The 27,889-nt window shown below is 38.5% G+C and overlaps 1 protein-coding gene across 2 annotated transcripts in view; it reads left to right on the top strand.

Annotated features, from left to right (window-relative positions):
• The window catches only part of INTS8 (integrator complex subunit 8), a 47,249-nt gene that overhangs the window by 14,525 nt on the left and 4,835 nt on the right, over positions 1–27,889 (top strand). For both annotated transcript variants that reach the window (XM_042254462.1, XM_027973212.2), the window contains 15 exons: positions 510–610; positions 1,059–1,200; positions 4,798–4,868; positions 5,251–5,426; positions 6,536–6,669; positions 8,236–8,346; positions 11,147–11,348; positions 15,311–15,432; positions 19,650–19,834; positions 20,222–20,255; positions 21,025–21,081; positions 21,164–21,225; positions 24,058–24,176; positions 25,448–25,551; positions 26,303–26,353. In XM_042254462.1, the coding sequence (XP_042110396.1) occupies positions 510–610; positions 1,059–1,200; positions 4,798–4,868; positions 5,251–5,426; positions 6,536–6,669; positions 8,236–8,346; positions 11,147–11,348; positions 15,311–15,432; positions 19,650–19,834; positions 20,222–20,255; positions 21,025–21,081; positions 21,164–21,225; positions 24,058–24,176; positions 25,448–25,551; positions 26,303–26,353 (1,671 nt within the window). The remainder of the gene's footprint in view (positions 1–509; positions 611–1,058; positions 1,201–4,797; positions 4,869–5,250; positions 5,427–6,535; positions 6,670–8,235; positions 8,347–11,146; positions 11,349–15,310; positions 15,433–19,649; positions 19,835–20,221; positions 20,256–21,024; positions 21,082–21,163; positions 21,226–24,057; positions 24,177–25,447; positions 25,552–26,302; positions 26,354–27,889) is intronic.

Below are 27,889 nucleotides of genomic sequence, written 5' to 3'. Positions count from 1 at the left end.
TCCTAAAGGAAATCAACCCTTAATATTCATTGGAAGAACTGATGCTGAAGCTGAAACTCCAGTCCTTTGGCCACCTGATGCGAAGAACTGACTCATTGGACAGTTAAAAGACCCTCATGCTGGGAAAGATTGAGGGCGGGAAGAGAAGGGGTCAACAGATTGGTTGGATGGTCAACACAGGTTGGATGGCATCACCGACTTAATGGACATGAATTTGAGCAAGCTCCAGGAGTTGGTGATGGACAGGGAGGCCTGGCATGCTGCAGTCCATGGGGTCACAAAGAGCAGGACATGACTTGAGCCACTGAATTGAACTGAGGGGGGTGCTATTTTTACCCTTAATGTAATTTTAAAATTTTAGGAAGAGATTTTCCTAGCAAGATATTTTAATTTTCTTCACTGTGTAATTTCTATTTCAGAAAGACTTAAAATTTTATTTAAAAAACTTCTTTTTTTTAAGAGACTTTCAAGATTTTTGTAATAGTTTCAGTTTTTTGTCTGTGTTCCAGGAGGTAATAAAGATCTTTGTTGAAGACAACTTAACCTTCAGTTTACCTATCCAGTTCCGGCAGTCGGTCCTAAGGGAACTCTTTCAGAAAGCTCAACAGGGGTAAGTAAGTGAATTACTTTTTGATTTTTATGTAAGAGTAAGTGTGCATTTCCGATTTATCAATAATGTCCCTCCAGATTACTTGTATGTCTGTCACAATGCTTTCACTTTATTTTTACTGTACGGAGAGTTAACATGGTTAGAGGAGCCACTTTAATTTTCATCTAATTCTTTTTTTAAAAGTGCTTGGGTAAAAAAATTTAGACAGCAGAGTTTGATTCTGTTGGTTTGATTCAGATTAATCTGTATACCTAAATTATCCCTTGGTAAATTTAAAACTTTCCTGTTTATTTTTTTCCCCCATTGACTTAGGTAATTACTAATGTGCCTGAATATTGTAAAAATCTTACCTCTCAAGAATAAATGGCCCATTCTTGTGATTTTAGTTTTATACTATATGCATTTCTATTAAAAAATAAATGAGTGTATCTACTTTTGTATTTGACAGAAATGAAACCCTGGATGAAATCTGTTTTAAAGTCTGTGCCTGTAACACAGTCCGTGATGTATTAGAAGGTAGAACAATTAGTGTTCAATTTAACCAGCTGTTTCTTAGACCTAATAAAGAGAAAATAGACTTTCTGCTTGAGGTGAGATGTTTTTCCCCCTTTGGTTTATAATTTTGCTTTGAGTTTTCCAGTGGCCTCCCAGCTGCCGCATCTGGAGCCCTCTTCACTGTCCTCGTCTGTCTCGCCTCTCCGGCTCAGGCGGCACGGCTGACAGAGCGCGCTTGCCCACCGTGTCTGCTGCTGGAGCTCGCTTCTGCTTCTCCGCCATCACCGGGTTTTCCTTAGTCCTCCATTGACTTCTCCTTTGATCTCCCTCTAATGTTTTTCTTTACTAAAGTTTTGTCCTTGGCTCACTCAGCTTCTTTTATTCTTCACACTTATATTCTCTTCCAAAATTTCAGTCACCTGCTCACTAAAAACGCTCAGATCATACCTCTTGCCTCTCATGTGAGCTCCATGATTTGTGTTTCTACTGGACCTCTCTCTCTCTAATAGTCTTAATGTAACAGACCTTGAGAGAAGTGCATCGACTACAGATAATACCATTTTGTTCCAAAAATATGATACTGCCAGTGCTCTTGAAGTCCTTAATGTGTCTTCCCACACCCTCTCTGCTCCTCCTTGAGGAAATTACCACCCTGCTTTTTTGTGATCATTATTTCCTTGTTTCTCATTACAGTTGTATCCCCTTTGTATGTACCCTTAAAGAATATTCTTAAATTTGCCTGTGTTGACCTCCACATAAATGAAATCATACAAAACAAGTTGTCTTTCAGGGAACATATCTGTGAGATGTTTTTTCAAGTTGTATGCAGATACAGTTTTTTTTCCCCATTGCTGTAAGATGTTACAACGTTATATAACCATGCCACAATTTATTTATTCTTATGATTATGGACACTTGTGTTATTTACAGGTTGGGGTTATTCTGCTGCTTGAACATTCTTGTGCTTACATCCTGGTGCACCCACATACCAGTTATCTGTTACATTCCTGGAGAAAGTATATCTGCAGTTTTTCCGTAAAGTTTCAAAGTGTTTCTGCCACTACATGTATGAGAGTTTTGGTTGATCAGGATCTCACTGTCAGATTTCCTGTCTGGGTCATTGTATAATGGTATCTCGTTGAGGTGATTTTACTTCCTTATTTGTTGGCTGCATCGGGTCTTTGTTGCTGAGTGGGCTTTCTCTGCTTGTGGCCTGTGGGGTCTACTCTTGATTACAGTGTGTTCGTTGCAGTTCAACTGTTCAGTGCAGTTCTAGCCCTGCATTGCAGGGCTTCTCGCAGTGGCTTCTCTCTTTGAGGAGTGCAGGCTCTAGGTGCACAGGCTCAGTAGTTGTGGGGCGGGGACTTAGTTGCTCTGTAGCATGTGGGATCTTCCTGAACCAGGGATTGAGCTCCAGACCCCTGCATTGGCAGGCAGGTTCTTAACCACTGGATCACCAGGAAAGCCCCCATTGAGGTTTTAATGTCCTTTTCCTTTCCCTTTATTTTTTGTTTCTTTATTTTCCTTCCTTTTCCTTTATTATTAATGAATTTAACAGCTTTTCATTTATTTTTTTGCATATACAGATTTCATATTTTGAGGTGCTTGTTCCAAGTGGTATGCCTCAGTTTTCTGTTGAATTGTCTTTTTTTTTTTTTGGCAGGAGTTTTTAATATATTCTGTTCTAAAGTTTTAAGTATTACAAGTATGTTTTCTGAGATTCGCTTTTAACTTTTATTATTTTAAAAGTTCTTAATATAAAATTTATCAGTCTTTCTCATAAAGGAAGAGATTAGTGGATTTCTGTGTCTTGCTTAAAGCTTTTCATATCCTGTAGTTGTGGAAATTATTCTGTATTTCATCTTCTAAAAGCTCTAGAACTTGGCCTTCTTTTCGCAATTGGGTCTTTAATCCACCTGTGATTGAGTCTTGTGTTCATGGGGAGATATGGGTCTTTAATCCACCTGTGATTGAATGTTGTGTATCATGGGGAGAAGGGAATCCGGTGTCATTTTTTCCTCATGTGTTTCAGAGCCAGTTGCTGAAAGTTTCCTCTTTTTTTCTGCTGGTGTCTAGCACTGCCTCCTTTGGATTCTGAGTGTCAGACATGCACACGTGTGTGGGCCTGTCTCTAGGCTACTCTGTGACAGCTTTTCTGTTTGTTTACCCATCCATCATACCTGTACCCAGGCTTGGTATCATCAGAAGCACAAACCTTGTTTTCCAAAGTTGTATTGGTTCTGCTTATCTTTTTACATTTTCTTGCAGACAGTAGACTCAGATGGTCAAGTTTCAGAAGTAAGACTGTTGGATTTTTGTTTGAAATTACAGTACACTTAAAAGCCAGCTTGTGAAAAATTAGTAGCATTACCATATTGAGTATCCTAATCCAGGAGCTGGTATGGTTCTTGATTTATTTTGGTACCCTTTAATGTCCTTTAAAGCTTTATAATTTTTCCAGAGAAATCTTTTTTTTTTTATGAACTATAATTGAATTTGTATAATTGAGTTTGTTTCCAGCTAGTAATATACAATTCACTCATTTAAAGTGTACAGTTCAGTGATTTTTAGTATGTTCGTAGAGTTGTGCAGCCATCACCTCAGCCAGTGTGCCAACATTTCATTCCTCTCTGCCCCTGTAAGAAAACTTCTTAACCATTAGCAATCATTTCTCATTTTCCTCTCAATCCCTGCAACCCCAGGCAACTATTGATCTATTTTTTGTCTCTGTAGATTTGCCTGTTCTGGACATGTCATATAAGTGAAGTCATAAAACATACGGTCTTTTGTAACTGACTTCTTTCACTTGGTATTGAAGACATTTCATCCATGTTGGAATGTCCATCAGTACTTCATTCCTTTTTATAGGTGAATAGTGTCCTACTGAACGGATACACTTACTCTTCAGTGTCTTTTTGAGTGTCCATTCATCACTTGATGGACGTTAGTGTTGTGTCTATTTTTTGGCTCTTGTTAATAGTACTGCTGTCCACGTTATATAATTTAGCTTTTGTGTCTGCATATTAGAGAGCATTGACAAGTTGTTGAGGTTAGGATCTTTTATACTAATAACTTTTTGACTTCTTGTAAAAAATATGTGGGAAGCCTAACCTAAAAAATTCACAATGATATTTAAATAATATTATTTTTAGATGACTAATATTTTCATAGCTAAGTTGCTCTTTGTTTTCATTGTTTATTTTTTAAACCTTGGTTACCTCCTTAACCATTGGTTCTGTGTTCTTTAGCTATTATTGATTATCCTTTTCAGCTATCCAAGATGAGTCTTTTCTCATTTTTCTGACGGGAACTGATTCTTACAGTTTATCACTCCATTTAATTTGGGTCCATACTTTGTAAATATCAGCGGGACTTGTTCATATGCTGAATAGATTATTCTTTACTGCATAATCCGTGAGATTATCCTTTACCTGCAGTTCTTGAAATGGTCACATTCCACGCCCTCTGCCCATAATGCATTCTTATTCTTTGGTCTCCTTTCTTAAATTTCTTAACCAAATCTGTGACTGATCCATGTCTGAAAGGACAATTTGATTTTTTTTTTTTTTAATTTTAAAATCTTTAATTCTTACATGCGTTTTTACATGATTGTTTTTAAATCTAAACTTGCAAACTGTAGTATAATTATTTTGAAGTACCCATATTCAAATAAAAACTACTCTAATTCCTAGGTTTGTTCAAGATCAATAAATTTAGAAAAAGCTTCGGATACTTTGAAAGGAAACATGGCTGCTTTTTTGAAGTAAGTGCCTTTTCTTCTTTTTCTTAATTTTGAGCTTAGGTCTGTGAGAAAAATATCTTTTATTCCTTATCATTTTACATTTACCTTGCCTGTCTTCGTATAACCAGGTAGTAATTGGTACTTGAGAACACTTACAGTTTAAATTTGTGTAACTGTATAAAACATAGGATTCTTGCTGTTACCCTGTTTGTATATTGTAGCAGTGAAATCATAACTTTAGATAAGGACCAAAGGGAAATTTTAAAAACTGTTCAAATTATTGTTGTGCAATTACTGAATGGTGGCTTTTAAACAGTTTATTAGTAAAAATTGGTTATATGATTTTTTTCCCCAAACTAAAATTATATTCTTCTTTGTTTTATAACATTTCTTACTGATCTAGGAATGTGTGTCTGGGGTTGGAAGACCTGCAGTATGTTTTCATGATTTCTTCACACGAGCTTTTCATCACATTACTGAAAGATGAAGAACGAAAGTTACTTGTTGATCAGATGAGGAAGAGGTCCCCTAGAGTCAATCTGTGCATTAAACCCGTAACTTCATTTTATGATATCCCAGGTTAGATTTCCTAGCTCGAATTTTGGCATATTTTGCTCCTCAGGATATTTGAGGCTGTCGTCTTAATTTTTTTTCTATTTACACTAATGCTGGTAGCTAATAGAAAACCTGTCTTTTGAGGTCATATTTCTGTCTAAGCAGTTAAGTTTTGGGAGTCTGCTCAGTATGGTTAATGGAGATGTAGGTCTGGATACGTAAAAGATTTTAGCTGGGGAAATAGATCTGCTGCTGTGTTTTGAAGGTATAAACCAAGAGGGAATAGGAGTGGTTACAAGCAAAAAATGGTGCAGGCTTGCATGCATTTCAGCCTTTATATCACTGTCTGCTGGCTAAACATTCAGCTTTGGCAACATGCCATTTTTGCCTTATTTGATGATTTTCTTCCATTGTTTTCTCTTATTTTAAAAATGTAATAAGAAAATATAGTGCTGCTTGTTAATAAGAAATACAGGCTTCAACACTTCAACATGCAGAGGAGACAATTCAATTGACTGAACTTGTTGCTACTTTGGACCTCACTAGATTTAAGCTGCTTTGACTCGGTTGTAAAGGAAAAGAGTGATATTATCACAGTTAAAATGCTGGCAATGCATTATTGAAGACTATATCTGAAAGTTGAGTTGTAATTAGGAATTTTAATGATCAATTCTTGGTTCTCTGGGAAGGCAGTGCCTCCACCTTCTCATTCTCTCCCTTCGAAAAACATTCTTTAAGTTTACTACTCAGAACATTTTAGAAGTGCTTTTAACACAGGATGTTAAAAAATAAATCAAAATTTTCCATATATCCCACATAATTCTTTCCATGTAAAGTTACAGATTTTTATTGGTTTATATTTTCATTACCTTTTTTGATAAATGCAAGATATAATCCAAGTTGTGTTAGGCTTTTTATATGAGAGTGAAGTTAAAACATAGTTTGCATTAAGTTGGATAAATCAGTTTTCAAGATGAGAGAGACTTTTAACTTCTAATGTTTATAAACATGCACAATTTCTGTCAGTAAATTACCATTCTCATGTTTTCACGATTTTCACGATTATGAATGAGTAACGAATGAATAAGGTATCAAATAATTATTTAAATGAAAATCTCTTCTTCCTTTCTTAGCCTCCGCAAGTGTCACCATTGGCCAGTTAGAACATCAACTGATACTGTCAGTGGATCCATGGAGGATTCGACAGATTTTAATTGAATTACATGGTATGACTTCAGAGCGTGAATTCTGGACAGTGTCTAATAAGGTAAGAAACCTCTGTTGAGAACAGATAAGAAAATTACCCTTGTTTTCTGATGTAATCTAATAGAAGAGCTGTTCCTTGACCTTTTTGAGAATAAGAAGCCCGTTTGTTTGTTAATAATTCATCAGTAATGTGAAAGACCTTCACACAACATTGTATTTTGAACATCTACTGATAGAGAAAATATGAAATAGGTAAAAAAAGTATTAAATCAATAACAACTAAAAATGAGTTTATATTTCATTTGTTGTTACAGCAGCTACATGCATTTTTAGTATAGCTGTAAATATGTGTATATTTGTGCACTCTGTAGCTAATACTTGCCATACAGAGTATTTTTGGTTTAGTTTTTTCATGTCCTCTCCAAGTCCGAAGCCTGCAGGTTAGAATCACCTCATTAAAACTTGTTTATAGAACATTTTTAGCTTTAGATATTTTTTTTAAAATGCCCCCCTCACTCCCCCAAAAATGCCGAGATACTGTTTCTGAAGTTGTCTAAGTTCTCCTGCATGGAAAGTGCAAATGAAGTAGCTTTTGAAGCATTCAGTGGAATATAGCTAGAGATTATTACACCTTACCTTTACCTGCATCTGGGAGCTAAGGGAACTAGCTCACAGACGCAGGTCAAGGTAAAGTGTAATGATACGGGGAGTTTGCCTTCAGTGTGTGCGTCTTATTCGTTAGGTGTAGTCTTAGCGCATCCATGCTATTGTGTCCCAGCTCTTTGCAGCCCCATGGACTGCAGCCCACCAGGCTCCTCTGTCCATGGGATTTCCTGGGCAAGAATACTGGAGTGGGTTGCCATGTCCTTCTCCAGGGGATCTTCCTGACCCAGGGATTGAACCCAGGTCTCCACCATTGTAGGAGGATTCTTTACTTGCTGAGCCACTAGGGAAGCCCCTATAATAATCTGAATGTGTTGCTAATATAGCTAGCTGTGTACTCCCTCTCTGCTGAATGTGATAAAAAGCAGCTAGGAATTGATGTGTATTCTGTGGGATTTGAATGTACAAGTGAAGTGAAATGAAAAATTGATCTCAGTCTTAGTTGGGCTTCCATAGCATTGAAATCGTTATTTGTGTTCATTTATATGGATGACGCAGTGTACAGCATAAGAGTTATGAGCCAGAGTTCTGGTACTAAGTACCTGAGTGTGAATCCCAGTGCTCTGCTTAATTAGCTGGATAGTCTTCAGCAAGTTATTTAACTTCTGTGTGCCTCTGTTTTCTCATCTGTGAAATGGAGATACAGTACCTAATAATAATAACTTGTGAGGATCATATGGATTAATACATACTAAACTCCTAGATTTCGTCTTTATTTCTATAGGCTATCCTTCAGAAAGTTCCAATCCATTTAATTATTACTAGGTTATTATAGTGAATATGTTCACCTTAATTAGCGGTTCGTTGCGGCTATCGTTTTGTTTTCTTTTCTCTTTAAAAAATGACCTTTGAATGATTTTATTTTTTTTGAATGATTTTATTAAATAGAGTTGACTGTTACTGAAAAATTGTTATCTAGATTTGGCTGTGTGTGTGTGTGTTTATGTATTTTTATTTCTTCTAGTGGGAGTTACCTCTTGTCTATAGTAGTGTCATCCTGGGAATTAAAGACAATTTAACAAGAGATTTGGTTTACATTCTAATGGCCAAAGGTCTACACTGCAGTACTGTTAAGGTGAGTAAAAGTATACACTGACCTCTGGTTAAGAATATGCTTTATTATTTAGGGTGAAACCAGGAATCAGGATCAGTTTTGTGTTTCTGATCTTAACATCGTCATTGTAGGTCTGAAAGGATATCTGAAAAGGCATTTTGGTTTATTCTTTTCCCTTTATCCTCATAACTATACAAAAATGGTCTTGGACATATGGCTTTGTCTCTATTTCTTTTAAAAAATTAGACAATGTGAATAGTTCTTATTTGTATTTAGTATTATGTTAGTAAAAGATTGTATTTCAAGCTAAAAACAAAACAAAGATCTTTAAAATCACTTGGGAAGAGTCTGGTATGAGAACTGGACTTGTGGAGTCATGACAGCTAAGGGGATGGAAGATATCAGGTAGAGGGAATGGACAGTACTGGGCTGTAGCCCCTAAGTCCAGTTAAGAAACTGGAAGATACTCAGTAGAGTGTGCCATTCAGTTCAGTTCAGTCACTCAGTCGTGTCCAACTCTTTGCGACCCCATGAATTGCAGCACGCCAGGCCTCCCTGTCCATCACCAACTCCCGGAGTTCACTCAGACTCACGGCCATCAAGTCAGTGATACCATCCAGCCATCTCATCCTCTGTCATCCCCTTCTCCTCCTGCCCCCAATCCCTCCCAGCATCAGGGTCTTTTCCAATGAGTCAACTCTTCGCATCAGGTGACCAAAGTACTGGAGTTTCAGCTTTAGCATCATTCCTTCCAAAGAAATCCCAGGGCTGATCTCCTTCAGAATGGACTGGTTGGATCTCCTTGCAGTCCAAGGGACTCTCAAGAGTCTTCTCCAGCACCACAGTTCAAAAACATCAATTCTTCGGTGCTCACCCTTCTTCACAGTCCAACTCTCACATCCATACATGACCACAGGAAAACCATAGCCTTGACTAGACGGACCTTAGTCGGCCAAGTAATGTCTCTGCTTTTGAATATACTATCTAGGTTGGTTATAACTTTCCTTCCAAGGAGTAAGCGTCTTTTAATTTCATGGCTGCAATTACCATCTGCAGTGATTTTGGAGCCCAAAAAAACAAAGTCTGACACTGTTTCCACTGTTTCCCCATCTATTTCCCATGAAGTGATGGGACTGGATGCCACGACCCTCGTTTTCTGAATGTTGAGCTTTAAGCCAACTTTTTCACTCTCCTCTTTCACTTTCATCAAGAGGCTTTTTAGCTCCTCTTCACTTTGTGCCATAAGGGTGGTATCATCTGCATACCTGAGGTTATTGATATTTCTCCCAGCAATCTTGATTCCAGCTTGTGTTTCTTCCAGTCCAGCATTTCTCATGCTGTACTCTGCATAGAAGTTAAATAAGCAGGGTGACAATATACAGCCTTGACGTACTCCTTTTCCTATTTGTAACCAGTCTGTTGTTCCATGTCCAGTTCTAACTGTTGCTTCCTGACCTGCATTCAGGTTTCTCAAGAGGCAGGTCAGGTGGTCTGGTATTCCCATCTCTCTCAGAATTCTCCACAGTTTATTGTGATCCACACAGTCAAAGGCTTTGGCATAGTCAGTAAAGCAGAAATAGATGTTTTCTGGAACTCTCTTTCTTTTTCCGTGTTGGCAATTTGATCTCTGGTTCCTCTGCCTTTCCTAAAACCAGCTTGAACATCAGGAAGTTCACAGTGCACGTATTGTTGAAGCCTGGCTTAGAGAATTTTGAGCATTACTTTACTAGCTGTGTGAGATGAGTGCAATTGTGCAGTAGTTTGAGCATTCTTTGGCATTGCCTTTCTTTGGGATTTAAATGAAAACACCTTTTCCAGTCCTGTGGCCACTGCTGAGTTTTCCAAATTTGCTGGCATATTGAGTGCAGCACTTTCACAGCATCATCTTTCAGGATTTAAAATAGCTTCACTGGAATTCAAGTTCTTTATTTAGTAAGAGCCATTTTTTCTTCATGACAGGAGGAATAGAAGCCAGATTATAAAAGCATGTGGAGAGAGAGAGAATGAGCGAAGGCTGTGTTTTGGAAAAATTAGCAGAAGATGTATAGGAAAGGGCTTAGATCATAGCTTATTTGTTTTATTTATTAGTCATATAGGCTAATAGGGTTGTGTGCAGAATTTTAGAATGTGGAACCTTGTGGAAGGGGGTAACATGTAATTCTGACTGTCTTAGGTGGAGAAGGGTGTTTAATCATGGAATTTTATACCTGTATAACATATGTATATTGTATATAACATTTATATAAACCTTTTAGTTTTGTTACAGTTTATGTAAAACTTCTTTAGTAATACAGCATGCGTATTATACTGATTGTTTATTGAATGTTTTTAAAAAATTATAGGGAATTCCCTGTAGGTCCAGTGGTTTGGACTTATGCTTCCATCGCAGGAGGCATGCGTTTGATGCCTGGTCAGGAAGATCCCCCTGGAGAAGGAAGTGGCAACCCACTCCAGAATTCTTGCCTGGCAAATCCCATGGACAGAGGAGCCTGGTGGGCTGCAGTCCATAGGGTCGCAAGAGTTGGATATGATTTAGCAACTAAACCACCGTATATATCTGCACCACCACCACGGAGAACTAAGATCCCGCATGCCATGTGGTGAAGCCAAAAAATATATATATGTAAAAGCATTAAATATTTATTGGAATAAGTCAGTAATGCAGAGATGATAAGTAAAAAGGTGATAATCTAGCCTCACTGCTCGAGATAACCAGTGTTCACCATTTAAATTAATTCTTCTCTTTGTTCTGTACTTATAAAGACATTTTTCTCACTTCAGGGGAAAGGTGATTCAGACCCGTCTGCTATTCTTTTTATAGGACTTTGCCCATGCTAAACAGCTATTTGCTGCTTGTTTGGAGTTGGTGACAGAATTCTCACCAAAACTTCGTCAGGTCATGCTGAATGAGATGCTTCTTCTGGATATTTATACACATGAAGCTGGAACAGGGCAGTCAGGAGAGAGACCGCCTTCTGATCTTATTAGTAGGGTGCGAGGATATCTGGAAATGAGGCTTCCTGGTAAGATACTTTCACAAAGCCAAATTTCAGGACTTTAGTACTCAAGTAACTGTGGGGAAGATTCTAAAAGAATATTTACAGGACTTTTTAACCATCAGTGAAAAAACTTTCTTTTAAAACAATTCAGATGTGGAGTTCACTCGAGAACATTGGGGGAAGCGTAGAAAACTGTTCTAGGTCTGCCATATATTAGTACCGAAAATATATTTGTTTACGGTTCCAGCCATGAGATGTCTGAAATCAGGGGGTCTGCAGGGCCATGCTTCCTTTGAAGGCTGTTGCTCCTCTGTCGTCTCTAGTGGCTCCCAGCAGCCTTTGGCATTCCTGGGCTTGCAGCTGCATCGCTCGTCCTTGTCTCTTTCGCGTGGCCTTCTCGTGTGTGTGTGTGTGTGTGTGTGTGTGTGTGTGTGTGTGTGGCATTTTGTCGCTTTCACGTGGCCTTCTCATGTGTGTGTGTTTGTCTGTATTCTCATCCCTGTCCCCATCTGTCCTCTCGTAATGGCACCAGTCACTGGATTTAGGGTCTGCCCCAATACAGCGTGACTTCATTTTAATTAATACATCTTCAAAGACCCAGTTTCTGAGTACGATCACCTTCTGACGTTTCAGGTGAACATAAATTGAGGGGACACCTCTCAGCACACTATAGAAATTATATTGCAGTTTTAAGATATTGTTAGAAGAATCAAAATGTCCTAGAAGCTGCATGTTGAAGGTTTATTTCCTCATTGCTGCCATAGACAGGCCTCAAAATGATTGCCAGCGGGTCAGAAACTCACTTGTGCTCACTTTAGGAACAGGTTTGGCCGATCCAAAAATGTCTTATGAAAAGGGGCTTAAATAAGAATTATCATCTCTGTTACATATAATCTTGCTTTAAGAAGTTTCTTCTTGGAGAAGGAAATGGCAACCCACTCCAGTATTCTTGCCTGGGAAATCCCATGGACAGAGGCAGGCTACAGTCCCTGGGGTTACCAAAGAGTCCAACATGACTTAGCATGTAAACAACACCACGACTTTAACTACTCTAGCTTTATAATATGTTTTGAAATCAGGAAGCATAAGCTTTCCAACATTGTTCTTCTTTGTCAAAATGTTTTGGCTGTTTGGAGTCCTTTCAGATTCCATGTGAATTTTAGAATATTTTGTTGTTGTTGTTGTTTTTTCTGCAAAAAATTCCATTATGATTTTGATTGAGATTACATTAAATATGCAAATCTCTGAGAATTATATTGACATCTTAACAATACTGTCTTCTAATTCATGAACATGATATTTCTTTCCATCTATTTGTGATTTCTTTCATTTATTTAAGCAATGTTTTGTAGTTTTCAGTGCACAAGCCTTTTACCTCCTTGGTTAAGTTTATTTGTAAGTATTTTATTCCTTTTTATACTGTCATAATTCAACTTGATTTTTAAATTTCCTTTCCTGATTGTTTTTAGTATATAGAAATGTAACTGATCTTTGTGTGTTGATTTTGTATTCTGCAACTTTGCTGAATTTATTAATTCTAGAATTTTTTATCTTCCCCTATATATAGAATTGTTAGCATTTTCTACATATAGTTTCATCGCAAAAAGATAATTTTACATCTTCCTTTTAAGCTTCTATGTCTTTTATTTATTTTTCTTGACCAATTTCCATAGCTAGAATTTCCAACACTGTGTAAAGTGAAGCAATGAGAGTAAGCATCCTTTTCTTGATACTGATCTTAGAGAACAACTTTTATCAAGTCTTTTATCAAGTATGATGTTAACTGTAAGTCTTTCATATATGACCTTTATTACGTTGAGGTAGTTCCCTTCTGTTTATAATTGGTTGATTGTTATTATCTGAAGGAGTGTTAAATCTTGCTTCAAATGTTTCTTCTGCATCAGCTAAAATGATCACTTGGCTTTTGTCATTCATTCTGTTAATGTAGTGTATCAGGACTGTTGCTTTTTACGTATTATTTAAATTTTCTACAGCATCATTAATTTTACTGAATTGTATTTTATTTCTGTGAAGTGTCATAGGTTTTCAAGATATGGTAATGTCATATCATCTACAAATATAGATATTTTCAACTCAAAAAAAGTTTCTTAATTTTACATATTTTAATAATATTTAGAGCATTTCAATCATACTGTACACATTTAATACTATAAACAGTAACATTTATGTGGTAGAAATATCAAGGAAGGTGCTAATAATGTGTGCAAACAAATGGCTGCTGGTTTTCTGGGGTCTTTTGAATTAATTAATAACATTGTGTTTTCTTAAAGACATTACAACTTTTCAGCACTCTAGAGATAGAATTCCTTTGAGTTTTAATATGTCAGTGCCCTTCAGTCTTAATAAGAATTGATTTAATTAATATATACTATCAACAGAGTGTTTTCTTTTTAAAGGTTGAAGATTGGTTTTTCATACGTGTTTTCTCTGAAATGAAAAGCAAAAAGAGTTTTAGAAATCCTAACATCTATTGAGTGGTGCTAACTATATGTCTGACATTAGAACTTAGTACATAACTGATTTAGTCCTCACGGCGTCTCTGTGAAGTAGCTGCCTCTTTAATTATCCCTGTTTTGTAAATCAAGAAACAAAGGTTAAAGAATTTGGCCATGAAGTAGGAGACAAAAGTGTGTTTTGAACTCATCAGTCCAGCTTAACCCTATGCCTTTACTCTTTGAAATGATAGGAAGCGCCTTCGTATAATTACAGTCTCTTTGTGCCACCTTGTTGTCGTTTGAACAGTTTGGGGTTCACATACTTTTCCTTCCCTTCATCCTTCCTTCCTTCCCTCCGTTGACTTACTGAATGTTCATCTGTTTTTCCCATAGTTTGTGTTGTGAACAGTGTTGGAAATGAGAAGGGAAAGGATGTACTGTTAGGAAGAATGAGAAAATGATTGAGCCCCACTCTAGATGCTAATTCTTCTCTGAGAACAGTTGTGGACTCTCTAATGAGAAGTGACCAGTGAAAAAGGAAGCCTTGGAGCCAGGTGCTGTCTGGCTTTCCTTTGGCAAAGTGTATAGGGAGCAATGCACAGTGAAATGCTGTGCACTGGGATATTAAATTTACTTCTGTCTTCATTCCTTCTTTAAGAAGATAATGCAAAGAGTGTATTCTTATTAATTTTTCTGTGTTCCTATGCCTCTTTTTTGTTGTTTCCAATTGCTTTTTGGAATAAAGTGAGGTATTAAACAAATAGCCACAGGTACAGACTTTTAGAAAGACTGAAAAATCTAGTTCTCCCCATTTTAAGTGTCAACATTGTTATTTAGTATTCAATAGGTTTCTTTTTCTCTTTCTTGAAATACATTAAAGCCTGACTATTATATACTTTGAGCTATAAAAATTCAAGTGTATTTAATATTATATTTATTTCAAAGGAAATAATTGTCAAACAGTTCTGAGTGCCTGTTTTCCTCATATCTTTATTTAAAATTGTTGCTGGTGTAATATTTTTTGAATGAGTAAATGATTTGTGTCATGCATATTTATCATGCTTTACTCAGAATAACTATTAAAAATGAAAAATATTTAAAGAAATATGCAGGTTTAACACATAGTTTACCTATTTCTGCACATAGTTTACCTATTTCTGCACTCTAAATATGCTAGAAGGTTATACTGTACCATCATATATTTGTTGTGTTTGTGTGGTTATTCTCCACACATTTAAATTATAAATTTGTAGAGGCTAGATACCAACTCCTACACTTCTATAGTAGAGTATTAGGCATCTTAAGGTGTTATTAGTAGAGAATTTTGTTGATTAGTAGTGGAAACTGTGGCAGTCTATTATTGGAAAATATTAGACTTTCTAGAAGAAAAGTATAAAATGTTAGAGTTTTTCTGTTTTTTTATCTGTAACTATTGTTTTTCATTTACTCAACTGGAATCTGAGCAACTGTTTGCTTTGTTCTTTTAATGTTATGGTAGTAATTCTAACTACCTTCTTTTTTGCTTTTTAGATATTCCTTTTCGTCAAGTTATTTCTGAGGAGTGTGTGGCTTTTATGTTAAACTGGAGGGAAAATGAATACCTTACTCTGCAAGTTCCTGCATTTCTACTCCAGAGTAATCCGTTTGTGAAGGTAATTCATGTTTAATCTAAATAAAAGAATTATTAGGGTGGGATTATTGGACGAGTTTCTTTAGATCTGTACTCCTTAGGTAACTTGTCCAGTTTCTAAGATTGAATATAAGTGTGGACAAATACTTGTTGGTTTGCAGGTAAGAGTATAGTTTTTGATAATTACGGCACTTGAGTTTGCCCTCTCTTAATATTTTTTTTCTAGTACCATATAGTTATGAAAATTTAAGCAAAGATTATTTAGTTAACAGACAACATTTTGGTATAATCCTAAACTAGTGAAAAGTTAGTTAGTTTTTCTTGCTTTGATTGATGTAGTCAGACTGTGACTTTAGCTCTGGAGTACCCGGGGTGGAACTGAAGGAACCTCCAGGGATGAACTGCAGCCATTTCCATGTGAGCACCTTCAGTTCAGTTGCTCAGTCGCTCAGTCGTGTTCACTCTTTGCAGCCTCATGAATCGCAGCACGCCAGGCCTCCCTGTCCATCACCAGCTCCCGGAGTTCACCCAAACTCATGTCCATCAAGTCAGTGATGCCATCCAGCCATCTCATCCTCTGTCGTCCCTTTCTCCTCCTGCCCCCAATCCCTCCCAGCATCAGGGTCTTTTCCAATGAGTCAGCTCTTCGCATGAGGTGGCCAAAGTATTGGAGTTTCAGCTTTAGCATCTTCCTTCCAATGAACACCCAGGGCTGATCTCCTTTAGAATGGACTGGTTGGATCTCCTTGCAGTCCAAGGGACTCTCAAGAGTCTTCTCCAACACCACAGTTCAGAAGCATCGATTCTTTGGTGCTCAGCTTTTTTCACAGTCCAACTCTCACATCCATACATGACCACTGGAAAAACCATAGCCTTGACTAGGCGGACCTTTGTTGGCAAAGTAATGTCTCTGCTTTTGAATATGCTATCTAGGTTGGTTATAACTTTCCTTCCAAGGAGTAAGCGTCTTTTAATTTCATGGCTGCAGTCACCATCTGCAGTGATTTTGGAGCCCCAAAAAATAAAGTCTGACACTGTTTCCACTGTTTCCCCATCTATTTCCCATGAAATGACAGGACCAGATGCCATGATCTTCGTTTTCTGAATGTTGAGCTTTAAGCCAACTTTTTCACTCCCCTCTTTCACTTTCATCAAGAGGCTTTTAGTTCCTCTTCACTTTGTGCCATAAGGGTGGTGTCATCTGCATATCTGAGGTTATTGATATTTCTCCCGGCAATCTTGATTCTAGCTTATGCTTCTTCCAGTCCAGCATTTCTCATGATGTACTCTGCATAGAAGTTAAATAAGCAGGGTGACAGTATACAGCCTTGACATACTCCTTACCCTTCCTCAAAGCCTGTTAAACTCTCTTAAGTTGATGCCTGATTCTCATTAGTGTGCTTGCAAAGTCGCTTTAGTCGTGTCTGACTCTTTGTGATTCTATGGACTGTAGCCCGCCAGGCTCCTCTGTCCATGGGGATTCTCCAGGCAAGAATACTGGAGTGGGTTGCCTTGCCCTCCTCCAGGGGATCTTCCCAACCCAGGGATCGAACCCGAGTCTCTTATATCTCCTGCATTGGCAGGTGGATTCTTTACCACTGGATGCCCCCTTATTAGTGCGCATGTTTGTTATTAGTAATTAATTCCATGTGAAAGAATTCATTCAGTGAATTGATGGTATGTTGTTTATTTTTCTTTCTTAATTGTATCTCTCCTGTACCACTGAAAGTACTTCTGTGTGCAGAGAACTTGAAAAATATGGAGATGTTTTCCCTAAGAAAACAAATCTTTCATTTGTTAATTCTGTGTTTGCCCTGAAGCAGTGAGCTTTTCTCCCTTTCTGGTCTTACAGTTTAAAAAAAAGAAGTTCTATGATTTAAGACTTTTAATGTATGCATCTCATCCCAAGTTTCTTTGTTCTTTTGTAAAAATGCTTAGTTATTTATTTTTGCTGCTGCCCTTGGGATTTCTCTGGCTGTGATGACGGGCGGGGGGGGGGGGGCCGCGGGGGGGGGCGGGGGGAAGCTTCTCACCGTGGGGGCTCCTCTTGCTGCAGAGCGGCGCTCAGCTTCCGTAGTTGCAGCTTGTGGGCTTAGGTGCCCTGCGGCCCGTGGGATCGCCCCTGACCAGGGATCATACCTGTATCCCCTGCATTGCAAGGCAGATTCTTAACTTCTGGACCACCAGGGACACCCTTATTCTTTTCTTAATGCTTGTATTACCTTTTGTTGTTCTTATCTGTCCTCATCTCATCTTTAGTACACAGTCCCTTAAATTGGTGGGTATCTGGGAACCTGGCAAGATTGTACTAGCTTTTTACATTTGTCTTCAGTTATTTGTTTCTTCTTTCTTATTTCATGTATGTCCTTTGAAGAACTGAGCTCATTTTATTTCAGCCTTTTGGAGACTTAATGATTTTTTCGGTTTTCCCTCCTTTTTTGTTTTCTTCCTGATTGTTCATAAAAATATATTGTTGTCCCTGAATTATCCTTCTCTTTGTAATTTCAGACTTTGGATTATATCTGTGTTTTTAGTCAACTTTGTGAGATGAGAGTTCCTCATATTTAGGGAGTTTTTCTGATGATGCCCAGCACTCCCTTAGGCTTTAGTAAGCCCTCAGATGAGAGAACCGTTTTGTCTCAAGATGGTCATGTCCACTGAGAATGGTGGCTTGGTATTAAGATGGTGCTGTAGCTTCTCTCTTTGTTCATCTTAGCAGTGAGTTCGGTGGAGCCATGCACCAGAGAGGTTGTTTGGGTGTTTGAGGGCCCACAGTGCAGAAGGCTGTGCTGTTGATTACCTCACCCTGGGCCCGGTTAGCCCCTGCTTCCTGCACTTCCCCCTCTGTCTACAGAGGGGGAAGGGTAAGGGGTGACCTTGCTGCAGGGCCACTCAGGCGTCTCATTGGCTCGTCTGGGTTAGGGTTTTGTGTGCCTCCTTCCTTAGCTGGCCCCTTGTTCCCTTGTTAGCACAGAGGAGAAAGTAGAGAAATAAGTCTAGAGTGCGGGATGTGTATTAAAAATTACACAGGGTAGAGCACCTTCCAGGCTTTGAATTTCATGTGGAATATTAATACACAGGTATAGGGAAGAGTCTGGAAGGGTATTAATAGTCATTATCCCTGGGTAGTGAAACAGTAAATGATTTAAATTGATTTTATTTTCCATTCTGTTACATATTTCTTTAAATTTCCACTTATCACAAAAAGGAAAGAAGCTTTTAAGCATGTGACTAAAGACCTTTCGAAATAGTGAAAACTGTCCAGCCTGTCTCGCGGATCAGGGTGGGGGTAGTGTAGTCTAGGAAAATGTACAGCGTTGATGGGCACTTGGATTATAGGAGGCTGGCTGGTGGGAGGAGGAGGAGAGGTTGGTGCTCACTTAGGTCGCAGTGGTGTAGGAAAAGGCCTGGCTTGGACCGAGCCTGCCACCCTCTTACGGAGCGGGAGCCTCTCCTTCCTGGCCTGCCCTCCAGCCTGTCTGTGGTGCCAGCACGCTCCCAGCCCCGCCCTCACGGTGCTTCCTCATGCTCCTGCACTTCTGCTGGGGTTCATTCTGGATCCTTAGCCACCTTAGGTCCTGAAGGCTGCCTTCGTTCAGATCAGTCCCTTTTAGTAATCTGTGCTTCCTTAATTCTCCCTCCTCACATCAACAGTAGTTACATCCTCAGTCGCTACCATTTCCTTAGAGAAAAGTTTCTCTAAATCTTGTTCTTCTGTTCTGCCAACTTCAGTGTCTGTATTTTTTCCTCATTTTTTTCATTAAAAAAAAAAATGTGTGGGTGTGAATGAAATTTAAGCACTGTTTTAATCTATCTCTGGGCTTTTACAGGTAACACTGTCCTGTATATATTCCATTACAGGCTTTTTTTTTCCAAGTGGGATCATAGTAAGTGTATTTAGCAGCTTTTTTCCCCCACTTAATAGCATGTCTCTTGCCTTGCTTCACTTTTATCCTCATTAGACTATGCTGTTTTTGTTCTCCTTAGACTGGTTGTTTAGAAACAAGGTTTGTAATGTGGTGGAACCAGAGGATCCTCTTCCCAGATCTGATTCAGATCTGTCTGTCAGTGGACAGTGAGCTCTGAATTCCCCAGTGGTTGGATAGAGGCCAGCATCAAATAACCGTGCTTCGTATGTGCAGGCAGTTTTGATCTTTCTTTAGATGTTCCTCAGTAATAGAAACAGCATGTATGACATTACAGATTGTCTTCTGTGTGTTTCTGTTTTTCCTGTTATAGCTTGGACAGCTTTTAGCAGCTACGTGCAAAGAACTTCCAGGCCCTAAGGAAAGTAGACGGACTGCTAAAGACCTTTGGGAAGTTGTGGTTCAGATCTGTAGTGTGTCCAGTCAACACAAACGAGGAAATGATGGCAGAGTTAGTTTAATAAAGCAGAGGGAATCTACATTAGGTATAATGTATCGGTACGTTTCTATCAGTTTATTTTTTAAGTTATTTATACTATTTTGTACTATTTTAAGAACGTCTGTCATTATCCTTGTGTATCATAAAAATGGACAATGTAAGAATTCTTTGGTGCTGATCTCGGATGGACTTGTCTAATAGCACCAACTTAGGAAATATCTGTGTATTCCCTATCAACAGTGTCTGGTTGGATAGTACTGAAGATGTCACATGTAATTAAAACAGGAAAGACATTTTATTAGGTTAGTATAACAATAGAATATTACACTCTTCTATACATGCAGAACTGAAAAGTTAGGACTAGAACTTCAGCTAGAATTTACTTTCCTGTTTTTACTTTGAATTTCTGGTATTAAATGTATATACAAATATTTGTGTCTTTGTAGGAGTGAACTGCTTTCTTTCCTCAAAAGATTAAGGGTAAGTTTTGTAAAAGTGGGTCTAACTACTATTGCTGATTTCTGAGGATATGATTAAAAAAAATTATTGAGTGTTAAAATGCTGATTATTTAAGTAATCTGTTAATGTGCTTTTTATCTTTGGTGATCATTTTTTTTTGAGGATGGGATAGTCTGAATGGAGAAGTTTATTTTGTATTTACCTTACTCTGTTTTAGTGAGTAGAGTAGGTATTTTTAAGTTGTAAAGAAGTCTTCGTAATAGGGCTAGATGTCTGAATCCTAACTTTTTGATAGGATTAATATCATATTTGTTTATTGGACATAGATTCCACTCCTTAAATTCCTTTCTATAAACAGCTGTGCCACACGGCTTGTGGGATCTTCGTTCTCCTACCAGGGATCAAACCTGCACCCCCTGCAGTGGAAGCGTGGAGTCTTAACCACTGGACCACCAGGAAGGTCCCTGAATATTAGTTTGAGGAATAAAAAGGCAATTTTTTTTTAGCGGTAGCTGGAAGTACTAGTGGGAAGGAGTTCTTTTAATTCAATTTCAAAAGACGTGGGAGGACAGACACCTAAATTTGGTCATTTTTTTGTTAATTGTGTGTTGTGATTTCTTTCATGAGATTAAGAATAATGTTAATCTCTAGTGTACTCCTAACTAAAGCAGGTGATAACTTTCAAAAGGGTAAGAATCTTTTGAAGGAAAGTACTTGGTATCCTTGAGGCTGATAGAGAAATATTAAGATATATATAATATTTAAGGAGTCTTTGTTTTCTTTCTCATAGGAACCATTGGTTTTGACTATTATTTTGTCACTCTTTGTGAAACTTCACAACGTTCGGGTCAGTATTTCATAATTTCATCTAAACATTTTTTTGAAAGAAAGTTCTTTTTAAATCACACTCTTTTTTTTTTTTCAATAAGGAGGACATTGTGAATGATATTACAGCTGAACATATTTCTATCTGGCCATCCTCCATCCCCAAGTAAGAAGTATTATAGCTTACATTTTATTAAATTGTCTATATATATGTGTGTGTGTATATATATATATATAAAAACTATCCTGACTGATATAGATAACCTTGAATAACTTGATTAAAAGGCTGCAGTTTGTTGCGACTCTATAGCAACTTCATATTTCTCTATTACAGTAATGATCTTCCTAAAAATTAAGCGTCAGGCATAACTAAGTAAGAGCTGAAGTGCACTAGCCTTAGGTTGAATCTAAACAGTCTCTCAGCAGTCCCGATTTCTTGTCAGTGGTGGAATTAGAAAATGGAGGCTAATAAAAGGATGACGTTCTACCTGGTTTTTCTAATACTGATTGTCAGAGGTCCCCAACTCTTTTTCGTTACCTTAAGAAATTCTTTAGTTACTTTAAGAATGCTTCTCTCTTCCTTTTATCACCTGAGAACCACAGTAAGAGGCGGACAACTAAGGGGAGAAGACACGTTCTTCTTTTGTGGAAGAAGAAACCGTTTACATTTTTCTTTTCCCACAGACGCCAGCTTCTTACTCAGGAGAGCCCATTTGTTTCCTCACAGAAATGACTCTTCCTTTTCTCCCCTAGCCCCTAGTCATCTTCTTCGTGCCTGAAGGGCAGGCACAGAAATCTAGGCCATATTTTATTGCTCTTATTAAAGGCATCTCTGAAGAAGAAAAGATTGTAGTAGGTAGGTAAACAGTCTCAGAAATGGGAAGCTCTCTCAGACAGGGATTTTGGAAGACCCAAGGTGTGAGTGACCCTTGGCTCCACTTGGGAGGCTTGGTTCCCAAAGCAGCACCGTGCTTCCTGAAGCGAATAACTGCAGATTTTTTATGTAAAATTTGTAAAATAACAGTCCATTAATCAGGTAGAGATCATTTTGCTTTTTTTTTGACTGTGCTAAGTCTTCATTGTGGTGCACAGGCTTTCTCCAGTGGTGGTGAGGGGGCTCTGGTTGCAGAGTGTGGGCTCCAGAGCCCGCGGGCTCACCAGTTGTGGTGTGGGGGCTTAGTTATGCTGTGGTATGTGGGATCTTAGTTCCCCAACCAGGGATTGAACCCATGTCCCCTGCTTTGGGGCGCTGGGGAAATCCCCATTTGCCTTTGGTTGTAATCTTAGGTGTTACTTCTTCAGCCTAAGTTCAGATTATAAAGTACTGATTCCTTTTTTTCAGTGTGTGTTTATAAATGAGGCAGTGGCTTGTCATAGAGGTTCCGAGCCAGGCTTGGAGAGCTTGAGGCCCAGCCTGTCCACTTACCAGGTCTCCTGCAACCCAGGTCTCCCGCATTGCAGGCAGATTCTTTACCATCTGAGCCACCAAGGAAGCCCTTAACTTATTTAAATAATTGTAAATAAATTAGTTGTAGGCTTCCCCGGTGGCTCAGTGGTAAGGAATGTACCTGCAGTGCAGGAGCTGCAGGAGACGTGGGTTTGACCCCTGGCTTGGGAAGATCCTCTGGAGGAGGGCATGGCAATCCACTCCAGTGATCTTGCCTGGAGAATCCCATGGACAGAGGAGCTTGGCAGGCTCAGTCCATGTGGTTGCAAAGAGCTGGACACGACTGAAGTGACTTCGCACAGGGAGTTCCCTGGTGATCCACTGGTTAAGAATCTGCCTGCCATTGCACGGGACAAGGTTCAGGAAGGTTCCTTGGTCCCAGAAGATCCCTCATGCCAAGGGTAACTAAGCTGGTGTGCCAAAACTAGTGAGCCTGCGAGCTGCAACTGCTGAAAGCCTGTGTGCTCTAGGGCCTGCAAGAGGCAGCAAGAGAAGCCAGTACAACGAGAAGCCCGCTCACCTCGACTCCAGAGCAATTCCCGCTCACTGCAGCTAAATAAAGCCCACTTGCAAAAATGAAGCCCTAGTGCAGCCAAAAATAAATAAGTTGTAAACAAGCAGTTGGGTGTTTGCTAGTAACACCACGATACTTTCCCACTACACTGGAAACAGTGGTGAATTATGGTAAAATTTAGCTCCTCAGGGCAACAGAGATTGTCCTTGTCCAAGTTCATCTCGTAAATGATAGAGCCGGGACTTGAACTGTGGTATGCTTCTGAATCAAAAGCCTGTTTTCCCTACTGTGGGGTCTCACTGCTTCGGTAGGAGCTGTGATTGTGTTTCCTGGGTGCTGGCCTGGCTTTTATCCTCACACTTCTGTCATCTTATTCTGTGTCTCAGAATTTCCAGGTTTAACTGGGCTCAGAGCAGCTGGCCCCGTTCCCCTCTCGTTTTCTGGATTCTTCATTGCTTCCAAATGCATTGCCGAGATGACACTTGCCAGATCTTGCCCCTACCCCAGTGAAACATCTAATCCAGAGGAGTTAGTTACTCTCAGAAGAAACCACAGGATGGATTTAAGGCCACCTATAGCAGTATTGTTGGTGTTTGAACCCTTGTTTTCTGTAGCTTTCTCTAGATAATAGAACTTAAAAATCATTTGGAAAATTTTTATCAGTGTATCTCCTTATAATTTTGTTGCGTGTAAGTTATGCATAAAAAGTGGAGATAGGGTTATATCATATCACCCTTTTGTGCTTTACATTGTAAAATGTTTAAAGATACTCTTAAGAGTGGCCTAGTTTACCTTCTTTGGCATTTTGGGGAAAGGAAACAAAAATCAGATTGTTTTCAGCCCCATATAAAAAATTAGCTGATCACACGTCCTCCAATTTAGTTGTTTTGATAGTTTTAAAATATTTACTGCTAGTAATATTTAGCATTGTATTTATGATCACTTAAATTTTGACTCTTCTGTTTGTTTGTTTTAATAAATGTGTGTATGGATTTGTGAAGTTGACTCCTAAATTATGTTTATTGTCTTTCCTGTAGCCTCCAGTCAGTGGATTTTGAAGCTGTAGCTATCACAGTGAAAGAGCTAGTTCGGTATGCCCTTAGTGTAAACCCAAACAACCACTCCTGGTTAATTATTCAGGCGGACATTTATTTTGGTAAGTGACATGTATCACTGCTTTGTGTTTTGTGTTTGTAGCTCTTTTAGAAGTGAAAATAAATATGTTACACTACTATTACAGTACTTTATTAATCTTGAGTCTTGTTTCTGACGTTCTCTAAATCTTCTTCCAAGATGAAATTGAGAGTGATTGTTACTGTTATATGTATGCATTTTTCTGAGTCTTTGATTCAGATGTTTTTAATTTTATGTTGACCACCTTTTTTCTGTTTGTGTTTTTTTTTCTTCCCCCATAGTAAGTGATCATCTGAAAAGTTGGCAAAACATTCTTAGGAGGTTAAAGTTTAGTTGCAGAATTGCTATTTTAAACGTTCTAACTATGTCCAGGGACTTGATAATTATTTATGTTGATGGGAAGAGATTTGTTGCCACCCAGTTTTAGCAGCAGTTAACTTAGGGCCAGTCTTATTTCATCTGTACCCTCACCTACATCATCCTGCTCTCTTCTGGATTATTTTTGAAACAAACAATGGCCAGTTAACAAATATGTCTTTATTTTTGGCTGTGCTGGGTCTCGTTGCCGTTTGAGGGCTTTTCTCTGTTTGCCGAGAGCGGAGGCTGTTCTCCAGTTGCCGCGCGCGAGCTTCCCTTGTACCGGCACAGGCTCCAGAGCCGGGGGGCTTCAGTGGTTGCTGCACTGGGCTCGGTCGCTGTGACCCGCAGGTGCCAGAGCTCAGGCTCAGGGGGTGTGGTGCTTGGGCATAGTCGCCCCGGCATGTGGGATCTTCTGGATCCGGGATGGAGCTGGTGTCCCCTGCACTATTGCAAGGCGGAATCTTAACTACTGGACCACCAGGGAAGCCCAATAATTGCCAGTTTAAATGCTGTGGTTACCCTAGCCCCACAAAGAATTTATTTTCAGGATCTTAATATCTTTATTCAGAGTAAATTTTCTGATTCTAAACTATCTCAGAAAAATAAGGTCTGTTTCTAGTATAAGCATTTGGGAAATAAATGCCTCCAAGTACTAAGTTCTGAACTAGTAAGTTTGACAAGAAATCTGAGGTAAAATTTTGGCTAATCAGTCTTAGAAGAAAACAGTCTATATAGGGCTTCTTTAAAGTGGTTGAAATAATAAAGCCAATTTTTCTCATTCTTGCCCTGGCTAAGCGTTGCCCCTAGATCTGTGGTTTGAATCTGCTTTGTCACACATGAAGTAATAATACCTGACCCTTCACAAAAGAGGCCCTGTCTTTTTAGCTGCATATTTAATGACAGATAATCTTTATCTCTGTTTTCTGCTTCAAGCAACAAATCAGTATTCAGCGGCTCTTCACTATTACCTCCAGGCAGGAGCTGTGTGCTCTGATTTCTTTAACAAGGCTGTGCCCCCAGATGTTTATACAGACCAGGTAAAAGTTGTTGTGCGCTTGCTTGCTTCTTAAGTGTCTGAAAACATTCTTTTTCCTGGGCCTCTTTTTGTCTGAGTTTCTTCGTTTCCATAAATGTGGTGGTAACTCCCAAACGGATTGATTGCTCTAGGTCAGACCACCTTCATGGTTCCAGTGCCCACAGCCATTGCTGATTTGATTTCCTCAAACACCTCAAACTCAACCTCTCCACGGCTGGTTCAGCATCTTACTCTGCCAGTCTCTCCTCCTAATGACCTTCCCACACCAGAGCAAAAACGTAGACCCCCAGTGAAGTATCCGTCAACTTTGTTTTGCCCTTTGAGTTGACCAAGCATAAACCCTGAGTGTCATCCTCTTTTCTTTTCTAATCCTTCCACCAATATCCACTCAACCTTTAATGTTGATTCTGTCTCTTCAATCTCAAATTTTACTCATTTTCTCCCAATATGCTCTCCTGCTTAGGCTTCCAATATCATAATATAATAAATGACATTTTTAATACTTACAATAATGACTTAAAATAGGATTTAAAATATTTTAATAATTAGTTTTTTAAAATTAGAAGTTCTATTTTTTAGAACAGTTTTAGATTCACAACAAAATTGAGTGAAAAATAATAGAGTTCTTCTGTTTTTCCCATCCCTGCACATGTACAACCTACCTGATGATTGACATCCCACGTCAGAGTGGAACATTTGTTACAGTTGTTATCAATTAGTTTTTTAAAGTAATCAGAATTTTGTTTTTATAGGTAATAAAACGAATGATAAAGTGCTGTTCTTTGCTGAATTGCCACACACAGGTTAGTTTATAAAATTATGATGTTGGTCTTTTGTCTTGTAAGTTAGAGTTTACAGTAAATACAAGGCATTGCACTGGGAAGTATTTTCCATGTCATAATTCCTTAAATTTATGGAATTTAAGAATTTGGCATGATCTTTAAATTTTTTTTAATAGTTTACAGAATTTTAACCGAAATGAAAGTGTGGGTTACAAAACATTGGCCTTTGAACCTTAGGAAAGCCATTCTCAAGTATGTCTAGTATTTAAGAGTAGGTATGTGCGTTAATCACTGTGTGTGGGTTAGTCTCTCAGTCATGTCTGACTCTGTGACCCCATGGACTCTAGCTTGGCAGGCTCCTCTCTCCATGGGATTCTCTAGGCAAGAATACTGGAGTAGATAACCATGGCCTTCCCCAGTGGTCTTCCTGACCCAAGGATTGAACCTGGGTCTCTTGCATTGCAGGCAAATTCTTTACCATCTGAAACACCAGAGAAGTTCCATATTAATCATCAGGGAAATGTAAATCAATACCACAATGAGATATCACTTCACACGTATGAAGAGGCAGTAGTCGAAAGACAGAAACAAGTATTGGTGAAGCTGTGGAGAAATTAGAACCTTCATGTGGCTGGTAGGAATATACAGTGGGGCAGCCTTTTTGGAAAACAGTTTGCTGCCTGCTCAAGAAAGTAAACATCAAATTCCCTACCATATGACCCAGCAGTTTCACTCATAAGTATATAACCAACAAAACTGAAAACATATGTCCACAAAAGAATTTATATGTGAAATGTTTATAACACAGCACATTCATTATTCATAATAGACAAAAGTGGAAACAACCCAAATGCTCATCTGCTGATGAATGGATAAACAAAATCTGGTAGATTTATATAGTGGAATATTATTCAGCCATGAAAAGGGATGAAGTACTGATATATGCCACAACAGAGATGAATCCTGTAAGTTTTATGTTGCGTGAAAAAACAGCCAGATACAAAAAGCTTGTTTTGTATGATCCCCTTTATATGAAATGTCCAGAATAAGCAAATCTGTAGAGTCAATGTAGGTTAGTGGTTGTCAGAGACTGGGAGAGGAGGTAGGAGGGAACTGGAGCGACTGCTAATGGATATGGAGTTTTTCCCCTGGGGTAGGGGAATGAAATGTTTTGGAATTAGATAGTGGTGATGGTTGTACAATTTTGTGAATATAGTAGAAACCACTGAATTTTATACTCTGAAAGGGTTCATATTTTGGTGTGTGAATAATAATTTTAAAATTTCTATAAATATTTAAGAAAGAGATCACATTATGACTTACATACCTGGTTGAAATGGATCTGTCTTTAATCTTAAGCAGACTGGCAGCTTACATTTTGCTAAAATGAGCTTCTGTACTTGCCAGCTGTGAAAGGCCTAATTGGATGAATATCCATTGGATGTATGTCCTTGAACATTCAACACTTTTGTCAGTTTTCCATTCCCTTTGATTTTCTAAACCGGCTTTTTGCCAGCCTCTCATTCAAGTAAAGCTCTAAAAATTTTATGATTTAAG

This window comes from Ovis aries, chromosome 9 (genome assembly GCF_016772045.2).
Source record: "Ovis aries strain OAR_USU_Benz2616 breed Rambouillet chromosome 9, ARS-UI_Ramb_v3.0, whole genome shotgun sequence".
Lineage (NCBI taxonomy): Eukaryota > Metazoa > Chordata > Mammalia > Artiodactyla > Bovidae > Ovis > Ovis aries.
The sequence above is the reverse complement of the archived record's forward strand: the minus strand, read 5'-3'. Positions and strand labels throughout refer to the sequence as shown.